The sequence below is a fragment of the Crotalus tigris genome, unplaced genomic scaffold, assembly GCF_016545835.1.
Source record: "Crotalus tigris isolate CLP2741 ecotype Arizona unplaced genomic scaffold, ASM1654583v1 scf7180000020245.1906669, whole genome shotgun sequence".
Lineage (NCBI taxonomy): Eukaryota > Metazoa > Chordata > Lepidosauria > Squamata > Viperidae > Crotalus > Crotalus tigris.
The window spans coordinates 1282539-1297236 of NW_024097926.1; the positions used below are offsets into that span (position 1 = coordinate 1282539).

General features: G+C 47.2%; 1 protein-coding gene across 1 annotated transcript; it reads right to left on the bottom strand.

Moving 5' to 3' along the window:
* Positions 1-1412: 1412 nt before the first annotated feature.
* EFEMP2 (EGF containing fibulin extracellular matrix protein 2) lies at positions 1413-14615 on the bottom strand. Its single transcript, XM_039366253.1, has 12 exons — positions 14478-14615; positions 11738-11823; positions 10433-10481; positions 9057-9293; positions 8802-8924; positions 8143-8259; positions 6795-6914; positions 6182-6301; positions 5573-5699; positions 4633-4828; positions 2946-3151; positions 1413-1839 (listed from the first exon to the last, which is right to left on the bottom strand). The coding sequence occupies exons 2-11, from the start codon at positions 11813-11815 to the stop codon at positions 2990-2992; spliced, it is 1329 nt and encodes a 442-aa protein (XP_039222187.1). The 5' UTR covers positions 11816-11823; positions 14478-14615; the 3' UTR covers positions 1413-1839; positions 2946-2989.
* Between the last annotated feature and the right edge of the window lie 83 nt (positions 14616-14698).

The following is a 14698-nucleotide window of genomic DNA, read 5'->3' on the forward strand; positions in this document are numbered from 1 at the left end:
ACATCGAAGGGGGCTAGATTATATATATATATATATATATATATATATATATATATATATATATATATATATATATATTTTAAAAAAAGAAACTACCATGTTTGGATCCCCAGGTAATATTCAGACTTCAAGAAGAGTCATTTGTTTGTTTGAGGCTTTCAAATATTATAGGTGGGAAGAAGAGCAAAAACTGTAGGGCAGTCCGAGAGAAAAAATAAGCAGCTCGCCGTCCTTAGCTCCAGGACCACTGGAAGAATTCATAATATTCGAAAGGCAAATATTAGTTTTTAATCTCCAAGTCAAAATTAGTGCCTGTTTTTAGTCGTGATGCTCTAATTCCACCCAGGACTTTCCAGACCTTGGGAGAAAAATTCCAATTAGGCTCAGAGGCTATTTTCAGTTACCTCTTAAAAGTGACTCCAAAGCAGGAGTCTTCAAAGTTGGCAACTTTAAGACTTGTGGACTGGCTGAGGAATTCTGGGAGTTAAAGTCCACTTTAAGATGAAGTCTTAAAGTTGCCAAGTTTGAAGACCCTCCGAATGCAGATTAGGTATACAACTTACAACTACAATCATGTGACCCTGGGAGGCTGCCTCCACGCCAATTGCTAAGCAGCCGTTATTTTGATCACAGGACAATGGGGATGCAGTGGTGGACCTAAGTCCGAGGATCGATTGTATGTCAATTTCTTCAAGGCTGTTGTAACTTCGAACGGTCACTAAATGAACAGTTGTAAGACAAAGACTACCTGTAGGGTTTCTCAATCTTGGCAACTTGAAAATAGAATTCCCAGAATTCCCCAGCCATCATGGTGTTGAAATCCATCTTTCTTAAAGCATGCTGGCTGGGGGATTCTGGGAGTTGAAGTCCACCCCTCTTAAAGCATGCTGGCTGGGGGATTCTGGGAGTTGAAGTCCACCTGTCTTAAAGCATGCTGACTGGGGGATTCTGGGAGTTGAAGCCCACCTGTCTTAAAGCTGCCAAGGTTGAGATTCCATGGTCTAAGGTAGGAGTCTCCAACCCTGGCAACTTTTAAGACTTGGGGACTTCAGTTGTTTCTGATCATCTCCCATGCGAATGGCATCATCTCATCCTACTTAGCTGCCAAGCCAACCAAGATCGACCGGCGAAGTCCACCTGCGTGCTCTTCTGCTCTGCCCTCCCCTAAAACAGAGATAACTTTACACAAAACCTCGGCAAAAGTCAACCAGTTCAACAACTGCTCTTTGAGTAAAGCCAGTCTTTCCACAGCTGACCCAAAACCTGAGCCATTTTTCCAAAGGAAGCATTTGCAAGGCCTGCGGTCACTCACCCCGTTCCCATTTCAAATCCTTCCCAAACCAGACATCACAAACCGTTCCCTCGGTCTTTCCTTCTCCCCCCCCCCCCAAAAAAAACAAGCTTTTACTAAATCTTGTTGGTCTTTTTTTCTTCTTCTCTATCTCTCTCTTTCTCATTTTCTCTTGGAACCAGAGAAATAAAAATGGAACTTCTATTAAATGGTTCAAATGTCCTCTCTCCATCCCAAGTGCAGAGATGGGTCCTTCTATCCCTATGCAGTTGTTCTCCCTGGGAACACGAGACAAGGTGGCGTTATTGGCCGGCGTTACGGGTCAAGAAGCGATGCTAAGGAAGGGTGGATTGGGTACAGGATGGCCACAAACATCTTTTAAGCTAAAGGTCTGGTTCTGCGGGACTCATCCAGTTCTGGCAATTGGTGATTCTGGTAGATAGTGGGTGGAGAAGACCGTGGGACCGTCAAACTTCCATTTTTTTTTCCAGCAGCAGCAATTGTGTCCTTTTGTTGTTGGGTCGTTCCTCCACCTTGGACAGACGTTTCTGTAAGAGAGACAGGAAAACGGCATTCCGCACAATGAACTAAACTTATTCTGCCATTGTAGAACGTGGTGCCCAGAGAGAACAGCTTCCCTTCCAAAGTTGTGGGTGCTCCATCACTGGAGGTTTTAAAGAAAAGACTGGACAGCCACCTGTCTGAAATGGGATAGGCCAGGGGTAGGCAACCTTGGCTCTTTTATGACTCGTGGACTTCAACTCCCAGAATTCCTGAGCCAGCCATGCTGAGGGGAAAGGGAGTGGTTTCCAAGCTGAGCCAGGATGGCTCAGGAATTCTGGGAGTTGAAGTCCACAGTCATAAAAGAGCTAAGGTTGCCTATCCCTGGTCTAGGGTCTCCTGCTTGAGCAGGGGGTTGGACTAGAAGATCTCCGAGGTCCCTTCCAGCTTCATTCTGATTGATTGATTTACGACTAAAACTGAAGCTAAAATTTCTGTTGCTAAGCGAGACAGTTGGGAGTTTTGCCCCATTTTATGACCTTTCCTGCCATAGTTGCTAAGCAAATCACTGCAATTGTTAAGTTAGTAACATGGTTGTTAAGTAAATCTGGCTTTGCTTGTCAGAAGGTTGCAAAAGGGGATCACGTGACCTCAGGACACTGCGTCCGTCATAACTATGAGTCAGCTGCCAAGTATCGGAATTTTGATCCCATGCCCATGGGGATGTTGTTGCAGCATTCATAAGGGTGAAAAGTGTCAATTAATCCCTCAATCAAAACAGAGCTGGAAGGGACCTTAGAGGTCTTCTAGTCCAGCCCCCTGCTCAAGCAGTAGACCCTATACTGTTTCAGACAAGTAACTGTCCAATCTCTTCTTTAAAAACCCCAGTGTTGGAGCACCCACGACTTCTGGTGGCATGCTGTTCCACTGGTTAATTGTCCTCACTGTTAGGAACTTTCTCCTTAATTCCAGGTTGCTTTTCTCTTTAGTTTCCATCCATTGCTTCTTTGGTGCTTTGGAGAATAATTTGACCCCAAATTATTGAAATTGAGACATTCTGCATGCAAAGCACAGATTCTAACCCCAGGGCTATGCTCTCCCCTTCACTGGAGACCCCCAACCCACTTTCCACCCTATCCCAAAGCCAACTTACCCCCTTCCTTGCCACACCAGGTAAGGGGAGGAGACCTGCCCCCACTAGAACGGATGAGCCCCCACGAAGACGGTGAGGCGAAGCACCGAGCTGGCCTGGTAGCTCATCAAATTATTGACGGTGACCATCTCTAAATCCAGCACAAACTCACGGGGACCCAACACCGCCCGAGATAGCACCAGCATGGCGCTGATGTTGCTGATTTGCTGCAGAGGAAACAGATGTGAGAAGCTGGCCGTGAGTTCAGAAGAAGGATTTAAAGTTTCAAACCTCCAACAAACAGAAGCTCACCCCAACCCTGGGACATGGATTCAACTCGCTAGTCTTATTGTAGGTGGTCCTCGAGTTACGACTGTATAATGGAGTATAAATCACAAGCTGTCAAAGGAGTTGGCAATACAACTGACCTGATTTTACGCTGTTTTTTTTTTTGCAGAGCTCTTTAAGCAAACACAACAGTCGTATGTGCAAATCTGTTGTTTATTTGTTGTTTTAAATATATATTTTATTGATTTTTTTTTTTAACATAGTCACTTTAATATTTGGTAAACAGTGTGCTGTCTGGGTTTACATTTAAAACCAATCAATAACAATTAATTTCTGTAGTTCCATAATCTCCATACTAACTTTTTGATTTTCCCTTCTTCCAATAATATCCTCTTTTATCAACCTACAATTTATTGTTTTAATTTTGTACACCGCCCTGAGTCCCTAGGGATTGGGCGGCATATAAATTTTATTAATAAATAAATAAATAGACCTTGAATTAGTCCATTTCTTAGTATTTTGATAGACAATTGAATATAAACATTTTTTTCTAGTATTTAACAATCACATCAATTTAAAGCTTCTTTTCTAATGGATCACCTTAATTAATCTCATCGTAGATCCTGTTTTCAAAGTTCTTATTTATCTCTTTAAGCAAACACAGCGGTCGTAAATGCAAACCTGTTGTTTGTTATAGGTGCAGCTTTTTCCAGAAACTGGAAGTGTCAGTTTTCTGCAAAATTGTCGCAAAATGCAGTGATGTGACTGTTGGACACGGCAAACAGCTGACTGAGTTGTTGAGCAATGGGCAGTCATATGCCCACAGGGGACAGGGGGGACAATTGATTAGTTGTAATTTGCTTAACGACCGCGGTAACTGATTGATTACATTGACTGGTTACAGATTACAATTGAAATCAACTGATTACAGTGATTTGATCAACAACCGGGGCGAAAGACATCATAAAGTCAGGCATGATTTACTGAACAACGGCCTTATTTAGCAACAGATATCCTAGTTCCAATTATGGTTGTAACTCAAGGACTATCTGTAATGCAGACATTTTTTTTCCTAAACAGGATGCAAAACCCTCCAGCAACTTTGGGATGATCACTATTTAATTAAGAGCTGGCTTTTCCACCCAGAGGGATCAAAAACGGTGCAATTGACCACTTCAATAAAATATATTAATAATCCTAATGCAAGAATCTCCAAACTGAAGACTTGTGGACTTCAACTCGCAGAATTCCCCAGCCAGCTGGGAGTTGATGTCCACAACTCTTAAAGCTGCCATGTTTGGAAACCCCTGTCCTAAAGTATCAGTGTTAGGAAGCTGGGTACCAGAGTAAACTTGCTGGCAAAGCATCCTTACAAAAAAAAAAATGACTGTGATTGCCTGTTGCTAGGATACGGACTTACCCGGATGTAAAATTCTCCATCCTCGTTGCCTGAGCGGATCTGGAAGGTGTTGTAAGCTCCTGGATAGAAGGTGGTAGCCTGAATCTGGAAAATGTCCGAGGGCACTGGCCGATCAGCCAGGATGCTCATATACCGGTAGATAACGGAGGATGGTTTATCGCGACAAAGGGGGTTTGTGGTCGGGCAAAGACAGCGGCTGCAACAGGAATAAACTGGTTGAAGGAGGTAGGTTGTGATCCAGCTCTGTTGTGAGCATCGCTTTCTCTCAGCGGGGTTGTTAAACCAGGATTTCTCAACCATGAATGAACTTCAACTCCCAGAATTCCCCAGCCAGCTTGGTTTAAGATGGGTGGACTTCAACTCCCAGAATCCCCCAGCCATCTTGGTTTAAGATGGGTGAACTTCAATTCTCAGAATCCCCCAGCCAGCTTGGTTTAAGATGGGTGGACTTCAACTCCCACAATTCCCCAGCCTTCCTTCCTTCCTTCCTTCCTTCCTTCCTTCCTTCCTTCCTTCCTTCCTTCCTTCCTTCCTTCCTTCCTTCCTCCCTCCCTCCCTCCCTCCCTCCCTTCCAACCCCCATGGACCTGGGTTCACATCACTTAGGGCAATGTTTGAAGATGCCGACCAGTTAGAACGCCACTCTTTCTTTGTTAAAGGCACTGATGCTCAAAGGTAGACTGCCACTATATGTGGAGGCTTGGATGGCCTTTATTTCTTCCTCGGCTATCTAGGTACTTCTTGCTAGCTTCTGCAGGGCCAGAAATCCTGCAGGTTAGTTAATCACTGAACGGCGTTTGCAAACTGCCCCACGGGACTGACTCTGGGTGGTATAAAGGAGCCTTTGTGCCCCATGCAAGCACAACCAGGTCTGTTTATAGTTCCTCTGCTTCTCTCCCCCCCCCTCGCCCGCTCAGCCCCCCAGACCTGTCCCTGCTCACTTTTCAGAAACGTGGATGTAGGGTTCTTGACAGAGTTTCTTCTCCACACACCGATACCCGCCGTGAAAGTTCACACAGTTCTGGGACTCCGTGCACTGATGGCTGCCTGACTCGCATTCGTTAATGTCTGTGGGTGCCAGACAGATGAAGATGGGGGGGAGGGAGGGAGGGAGGAAGGAAGGAAGGAAGGAAGGAAGGAAGGAAGGAAGGAAGGAAGGAAGGAAGGAAGGAAGGAAAAAGTGACTGTCCAATCTCTTCTTAAAAAAACTCCACTGATGAAGCGCCCACAATTTCTGGAGGCAAGGAGTTCCACTGGCTGAATCGGGACTCAAACAGGACATCTCCACCCACACCCACCCCCTATCAAAAATTCTCTTTTCTCCTTTTCTTGCTTGGGCACACCAAATTGCCAACAGCCCCCCTGCCAGATCCTTCCCTCCCCCCGACCCACGCAAAAGAATCCCTTTCAAATTAATTTTTGCAAACTTCAGGCAGTCCTGGCTGAAAAATCTCCCAAGGACTTAAGCTGATGAGGGCTGGCAGCAAATGGGGGCTGGTACCTGGGGTCTTTTTTTTCCCCACCCACCCACCCCAAATCGCGACGGCTACCTTGGCAAAGCCGGGTGTTCACGAGGTTGTAACCTTGAGGACAAATGCAGGAGAAGTGACCGGGTTTGTTCACACACTGGTGTTGACACAAGTAGTTCGAATAGCTGCATTCGTCCACGTCTGAGCAGGAGAGAAAGAAAGGAGGGTTGTTATATAGGTCGGCCTCGGCTTACGACCGCTATTTCGGTCGCTAAGCGAGGCGCTTGTTCGGTGAGTCCACATCCAATTTTTAGGGCTTTTGCCACGGTCGTTAAGCGAAGCCAGATCCTCCCGTTGACTTGGCTTGTCGGAAGCCGGCTGGGAAGGCTGCAAATGGAGAACAGGTGACCCCGGGGACGTGGCCACCATCGTAAATACACGCCCGAATTTGGATTGTGTGGCTATGGGGATGCTGCGGCCGTCGTAAGGGCGAGGAATGGGTTTTAAGCCTCTTTTGAGTGCCGTTGTGACTTTAAACAAATGGTTGTAAGTCTAGGACAGGGGTGAGGAACCTTGGCTCTTTTATGACTTGTGGACTTCAACTCCCAGAATTCCTGAACCAGCAAAGAGGCAGGGGGAGGAGCTTGCCACAAGGTATGGGAAGGATAAAGGGGTGGGGCTAAGCCCCGCCTACCTTTGCAGGTAAAGCCATCGTGGTCCAGTTCGTATCCTTGGTTGCAACGGCAGATAAAAGTGCCGTAGGTGTTGAAGCAGCGTTGTTTGCAAGGGGCCCCCATCTCGCACTCGTTCACATCTGGGAGGGGGGGGAAGGTTGCACAAATGTCAGACTTTACATCCCATAATACTTGAGCCTGTTTGTAGGCTGCTGAAAGGCTTAAAATAGGGAGGGTCTGGCTTTGGAGGGCCATTCCCCTCTCTTTAAAACACACCCTGGGTCAGGGTAGGCCACCTTGGCTCTTTTATGACCCGTGGACTTCAACTCCCAGAATTCCTGAGCCAGCATGGGGAAACTATGGCCCTCTCATGACTTGTGGACTTCAACTTCCAGAATTCCTGAGCCAGCATGGCGGAATTATGGCCCCCTCATGACTTATGGACTTCAACTCCCAGAATTCCTCAGCCAGCATGGCTCAGCTTGGAAACCTCTCCCTTTCCCCTCAGCATGGCTGGCTCAGGAATTTTGGGAGTTGAAGTCCACCAATCATAAAAGAGCCAAGGTTGCCTACAACTGCCCTGGGTCCTTCAAAGCACTAAATAACGGATTAATGCCATTTTTTCCAATCTTGGCAATGTTAAAGACTTCAACTCCCAGTATTCCCCAGCCCAACACATGGACCCGGAAGCAAAACTGGCAAGCCATGGAGCTGGCAGAGTTGAGGTGTAACACGTGCAGGGGGGCCGTAACGGCCTGCTTTGCTGTTTTTTGCACCGGTTGAAGCTTTGGGATACTCTTCAAGGGCAGCCCCAGGTAGAACCTACTGCAGTAGTCTATTCAACAGAAATGGCCAGGGCCCCTCCGATCTCAGGAATTTAGATTCTGCGGATCTGTCCCAACTCTGAATGTGTGTGTTTTGATCAGAAATTGTGTCTCTTGAACAAAAGGAGCGCAGGGCAGGTAATCCTCGACTTACGACAGTTCGTTTAGTGACCATTCAAAGTTACAGCGGCGTGGAAAAAAGTGACTTGAGACCGTTGCAGCGTCCTCATGATCACGTGATGAAAAGAGGCTTGGCAACTGGCATGTACTCCTGACGGTTGCAGTGTCCCGGGTTCATGTGATTCCCCCTTTTGCAGCAAGCAAAGCCAACGGCGGGAGGGGGGGAGCCAGATTCACTTAACAAGCGTGTTGCTAACTGAATAAGTGTGGTGATTCACTTAACAACGGAGGCAAGAAAGGTTGTAACCTGGGGCAAAATTCACTTAACAACTGTCTCGCTTAGCAACGTAAATTTTGGGCTCAGTCTTGGTCGTAAGCCGAGGACTACCTGTATGGGACTTCCAGGGGGTGAGTTTTCTCTTACCCACACATGAGCGGTTGTTACTGGCCAGCTGAAATCCGGATTCACACTGGCAAGTGAAAGATCCTGGGGAATTGACGCAACGGTGTTGACAGTAGCGGTAGCGGCATTCGTCGATGTCTGCAGCGGAAAAGAGGGGAAAACCAAGAAGGAATTTCTGAATTATGAAGTTATAAATCCGTGCAAGCCGCCTTGAGTCGCCCTGTGAGAGTAGGCGGCAATCTCAGTTTCCTAAATAAATAAATAAAATCCTTAACGGGGTGCTCTGGGTACAGGCAACCCCTGTGCCCAACAATGCACTAAGCCAGGGGTAGGCAACCTTGGTTCTTTTATGACTGGTGGACTTCAACTCCCAGAATTCCTCAGCCACCATGGGGAAACTGGTCCCTTCATGACTGGTGGACTTCAACTCCCAGAATTCCTGAGCCAGCATGGGGGAACTATGGCCCCTTCATGACTTGTGGACTTCAACTCCCAGAATTCCTGAGCCAGCCACGCTGAGGGGAAAGGAAGAGGTTTCCAAGCTGAGCCGTGCTGGCTCAGGAATTCTGGGAATTGAAGTCCATGAGACCTAAAAGAGCCAAGGTTGCCTACCCCTGCACTAAGCAGTGAATGACACAACCCCTTTTTCAAGCAAAGCCGAGTGTGCGCGACTCACTTACCGACACACTCCGTGCCGATCTTCCGATAGCCCTCCGGGCACTGGCAGTGAAAACTACCGATGGTGTTGATGCACTGCTGGCTGGGCTGGCAGTCGTGCAAATCATATTCACACTCATCCACGTCTAGAGGGAGACACACAAAAAGGCAGATTGGAATCCAAGATTGTGAGGAAGAAAATGGAGGTTGCCAGCAGGGTGAAAAGGGAAAGAATAGAAATAGCGACAGCACGTAGAATTTAGGCCCGGCTAACTCACCCACGCACGATCCATGCCGGTCAGGCTCGTAACCCTGGGCGCAAGTGTGAGGTCGGACGGAGGGCTGGGGCGGCAGGCGAGGTCTTGGCCTGGGGGGGCTGTCCAGGGGGGCTCGTTCGGCGTTGACGTCGTTGATGACCGAGGCGGAACGCGGGAGACAGAGGTACCCGCCATAATGGTTGATGCATTTCATCTCTCCTTTACAAGCGTGGTGGATGGTCTCGCATTCGTTAATGTCTAGACGGGCAGAAAGATCTCTCAAACTAAAAACTGACAACTTCAGACAAATTTCAGACATCTAGACGGGCAGGATCCAAGCTGGCTGCTTCCCCCTTGCCCCCAATTCTGACCCACTACCCCGTTCACACAACACGTTAAACCCCTGACCCAAGGAACTCATTCCCTGCCTTTGCACTGTTCTCGGTTTACAGCCAGACGTGGCAGCAGGACTTCCGCTACTAAGAGAGATAGTTAAGGGAGTCCTGCCTGGTTTTACGACCGCTTTGTCGCGGTTGTTAAGCAAATCACTGCTGCCGCTCAGTGAATCGGGCCGTCATTAAACAAATCCAGCTTTCCCCATCGACTTGGCTTGTCGGAAGCCGCCTGGGAAGGTCGCAAATGGCAATCACAGGACCCCGGGACACTGCAAGCGTTAAGTAATTGCCAGCTCCCGAGTGCCCAAATTTTGATCACGTGACCCTGCAACAGTCCTAAGTGCGAGGACCGATTGTAAGTCAATTTTTTCAGTGTTGTTGCAAGTAAAAGTAGCTAAATGGATAGTTGTAAGTCAAGGACAACTAACTTCAGACTAACTTAAAGAGCTGGACTGAGGCAAAAGCACAAACTAACCCCGTCAAATTTTAGTAAACGTAGCTTAACAGGTCAGTTGTTCAACATTCTGTTTATGGATGACAAATGGGTGAAGTTGGCAGCCTGCCCTGTTTTTGGAAGTCAGAATAAGAGAATAGCTGGAAGGGACCCTGGCGGTCTTCTAGTCCAGCCCCCTGCTCAAGCAGGAGACCCTAGACCATTTTAGACAAGTGGCTGTCTAGTCTCTTCTTAAAAGCCTCCAGTGATGGAGCAGCCACAACTTCTGGTGGCAAGCTGTTCCACTGGTTAATTGTCCTCACTGTCAGGAAATTTCTCCTTAATTCCAGGTTGTTTCTTTCCTTGATTAGTTTCCATCCGTTGTTTCTCGAGGCAGACAGATCGGAGAGCTTGAAAAACCCACTTTTTTGCATCGTTTTTTTCCCCCTGCAACCCGCTATTAACTCGCAAGTCCTGTTCCCACAACCATTTAACCCAATAATTGAAAGGCAGGGCAGCGGAATGCAGGCTGAACACTGTTTTTCACTGGTCTGGGGGCTGAGCGATACCTTTGCAGTGCTGGGTTTCGGAGTCCCACTGATAGCCGTCTGTGCATTCCTACAACGGAAGAAATTGGAAAAGTTTGAAAAAAATTGGTCAGAAATCCCGTATCCTAACATCAACCCTGCAGGGTATTTTAGGCTAAGAGAGAGAGACACACACATACACAGGTTGGTTTTGTCCAGAAAATCTGGACAAAAATTGAATCTTGTTCTTTTTCCTTCCTTCCTTCCTTCCTTCCTTCCTTCCTTCCTTCCTTCCTTCCTTCCTTCCTTCCTTTTTCTTTCTTCTTTCTTTCCCTCCTCCTCCTCCTCCTCCTCCTCTTCTTCTTCTTCTCCTCCTCCACCTCCTCATTATAATTACAGGCAGCTTACATGGTCCTCCCACTCCCCTCCATATCCTAACAACAACTCTTCAGGGTAGTATAGGCTAACACACACACACACAGACACACAGACACACACACACACACAGACACACAGACACACACACACACACAGACACACACACACACAGGCTGGTCTTGTCCAGAAAATCTGGACAAAAGTTGAGTCTTGTTCTTTCTTTCTTTCTTTCTTTCTTTCTTTCTTTCTTTCTTTCTTTCTTTCTTTCTTTCTTTCTTTCTTCTTTTTTTTCTTTCTCCTCCTCCTCCTCCTCTTCTTCTCCTCCTCCTCCTCCTCCTCATCATCATTATAATTACAGGCAGCTTACATGGTCCTCCCACTCCCCCCATATCCTAACAACAACCCTTCAGGGTAGTATAGGCTAACACACACACACACACACACACACAGACACACAGACACACACACACACACAGACACACAGACACACACAGGCTGGTCTTGTCCAGAAAATCTGGACAAAAGTTAAGTCTTGTTTTCTTTCTTTCTTTCTTTCTTTCTTTCTTTCTTTCTTTCTTTCTTTCTTTCTTTCTTTCTTTCTTTCTTTCTTTTTTCTTTCTCTTTCTTTTTTCTTTCTCCTCCTCCTCCTCTTCTTCTCCTCCTCCTCCTCCTCCTCATCATCATCATTATAATTACAGGCAGCTTACATGGTCCTCCCCCTCCCCTCCATATCATAACAACAACCCTTCAGGGTAGTATAGGCTAACACACACACACAGAAGCTGGTCTTGTCCAGAAAATCTGGACAAAATTTGAGTCTGAATCCAGCACGCACAGAGTCCCCCTCTTCTTGACATCCCCACCAAGAATGCGATTCTGGGATTACGGATGACAAAACTTTTGTGCAAATGTCCTTCCTCTCCTGTTTCAGCAATACGGACTCCGCGAGCTCTGATCCGGAACATTTACCGTGTAAGTATTGGGGTCCTCTTGTGCAAATGCCGCTTTCAGCAGGGAGGCCAGGAAGACGCAGGAAACCACCTTCATTTTCACACCTGGGAGAGGAAGAACGAGCAATTAAATATATATATATATATTTAAAAATTCAACGTATTTGCAGCTTGTGTTCTTTGCTAGCTCTGCCGTTTGAGCCACACACACACCGATCGGACACAATTCAGCCCAACAGACGTTAAGTGAATGTTGCCCTATTTTATGACCTTCTTTGCCACTGTTGTTAAGTGAATCACCGCAGCTCGCAAAAGGGGATCCCGGGACGCTGCCATCGCAAACTTGAATCAGTTGCCAAGCGTCCGAATTCTGATCGCGTGGCCGCAAGGATGCTGCGACCGTTGTAAGTATAAAAAAAAAAGTCACTTTTTTCCAGCACCGTGGCACCTTTGAACCGTCACTAAATGAACGGTTGTAAATCGAGTCATTATCTGTAGCAGGCTGAACATACCAGGCCGAGCGAATCTTATCCGATCCCAAACTCACTCCGGATTTTGGTGTTTTTTGTTTTCTTGTTTACAGCGTGCAAAAGTTAAAGGAATAAAATATACCCAATTTGTCCTTTACGAAGAGGCAGCAGTCCTACGCTCCAAACGCTGGGGTTTATTTCATTTTAAACCAGTGGTTTGAAAGCAAATTCAGTTCCTGCAGGAATCTGGAGGCCCTTCTGGAGATGGATCAAGCCGGGTGTATATTTACACAAGAGAGCTACTGTCTCCAAGGAACGCTAAATACAGCCTTTTGTCAGACAAAACGTACACAATACACATAAAACACACCCGGCCACTGAGTTTATCCGGTGTTTATTTTCTTTTTAAACCGGCCATCAAATCATCCCTACCTCAAAGTGGCTGGCAACGCGACTTATAACCATTTCGTTTAGCGGCCATTCAAAGTGGCAACAGCACTGAAAGAGTGACTTACGACTGGTCCTCGTGCTTACAACGGTCCCCCGTGGTCATGTGATCAAAATTTGGGTGCTGCAATGGCGTTTAGGAGGGTCCCAACATCCCAAGGTGGCGTGATCGCTGTTTGCAACCTTTCCAGCTGGATCAATGCAGGAGTCAAGATTTACGGAACCACTGTGTGACTTAAAAACTGCGGTGATTCGCTTAACAACCGGGGCAAAAAAAAGTTGCGACGTGGGGTGCGACTCACTTAACAAGCACCTTGCTTGTTCAGTTTTGGTTGTAAGTCAGTTAATCAATCAGAATGGAGCTGGAAGGGACCTTGGATGTCATCTAGTCCAACCCGGAGGCCTTAGGCCAGGAGTAGGCAACTTTGGCTCTTTTATAACTCGTGGACTTCAACTCCCAGAATTCCTGAGCCAGCAGGAGCTGAGCTGGCCTATCCCATTTCAGACAAATGGCTGTCCGGTCTCTTCTTAAAAACTGCCAGGGTTGGAGCATTCGCCGCTTCTGGAGGCAGGTAGTTCCCCTGGTTCATTGTTCTAACAGATCAAGTGAACTAAAATAGTCTTTCAATTTTGCCTGGGAAAACAAACCCAAACTGACATGGATATACTATTCAGATGTTGAGACTCTAGAAAGAGTACAGAGAAGAGCAACAAAGAGGATCAGGGGACTGGAGGCTAAAACATACAAGGAACGGTTGCTGGAATTGGGGATGTCTAGTTTAACAAAGAGAAGGACAAGGGGGGACATGATAGCAGTATTCCAATATCTAAGGGGCTGCCCCAAAGAAGAGGGAGTCAAGCTATTCTCCAAAGCACCTGAAGGCAGGACAAGAAGCAATGGGTAGAAACTAATCAAGGAGAGAAGCAACCTAGAACTAAGGAGAAACTTCCTGACAGTGAAAACAATTAATCAGTGGAACAACCTGCCTCCAGAAGCAGGAAATGCTCCAACACTGGAAGTTTTTAAGAAGAGACTGGAAGCCATTTGTCGGAAATGGTGTAGGGTTTCCTGCCTGAGCAGGGGGTTGGACTAGATGACCTCCAAGGTCCCTTCCAACTTTACTACTACTATTATTATTATTATTTCAGGTATAGAACAAACTTTTAAGAGAGCCGTCAGATTATTTAGGTTTTGAACCAACATGCCGGAAAAGACGGTCCGGAGCAGATGCAGAACGCACATCAATTCCAGATTTATAAACATTGGCTTGCAAGAACAGACATTCGAGTTTGCTGGCTGGTTTTAGAGGCTTTTGGGGGTACCAGGCACCCCCAAGGACTATCTCGTCCTCAGAGCCCTATCTATAAATGCACCCCACCCCCCCAAAATTTAAGAGAGTCTCTGGGAAAACTAGGCTAGTTCTCTGTTTCTCCCCCAAAACGTCAGCTGGAGCGTTCGGGCAGCAGAACAAACCAAGATGAAGTCAACATGGCTAAGAGGAACTGGGCACAAAATTAAGGCACCGGAAATACATTTCTTCGCTCTCTCTCTGGTGCCCAGTTGCAAAAAAACAAAGCAGAATTGAGCAGGGGCACCCCTAGATTTTCCCCCACTTTGGGGCCTGGACCCCCACTGGATGGAGCAAAGCCCCTTTGGCGCAGCGTTGCGTTGCTTACAAAAAAGCCACCTTTTTCTGCCATTACGCAGGATTTTCCTTCCTTCCTTCCTCCCTTTCCCAGCTCCGTTTCCTTCTCGCAGGCCTGGCCTGTTCCTCTCTTCCTCTCTCAGCCCCCTTTTCCAGCCCCCAGACCCACCCCAGAAAGAAACTTCCCATCACTCACCCTTTGACAAGCGCTTGGCACGGTCTCTGGCACCCCTTTCTTTCCGTCTCCGGCAAACACCCCCCAATTCTGGCCGGGCGTGGAGAGCGAGAGAGAAGTGACGGGAGGGTGTGCCCTGGGAGAATGCCGCTGGCTGGTTCCCCCCCCCACACACACTCAACCCCCCACCCTGAATTCTTGGCCCCGAGACAAGCAGATGTTGTCAAAGGCTGGCAGCCAAC

Excerpts from the sequence above, each read along its gene's own strand:
- EFEMP2 (XM_039366253.1), bottom strand. The coding sequence starts at position 11,815 with ATGAAGGTGGTTTCCTGCGTCTTCCTGGCCTCCCTGCTGAAAGCGGCA. Across the intron at positions 6,915-8,142 it reads TAACAACCGCTCATGTGTGG|ATGTGAACGAGTGCGAGATG; the intron begins GTAAGAGAAAAC and ends CCCCCCTCCCAG. Across the intron at positions 5,700-6,181 it reads GAACACCCGGCTTTGCCAAG|ACATTAACGAATGCGAGTCA; the intron begins GTAGCCGTCGCG and ends TGGCACCCACAG.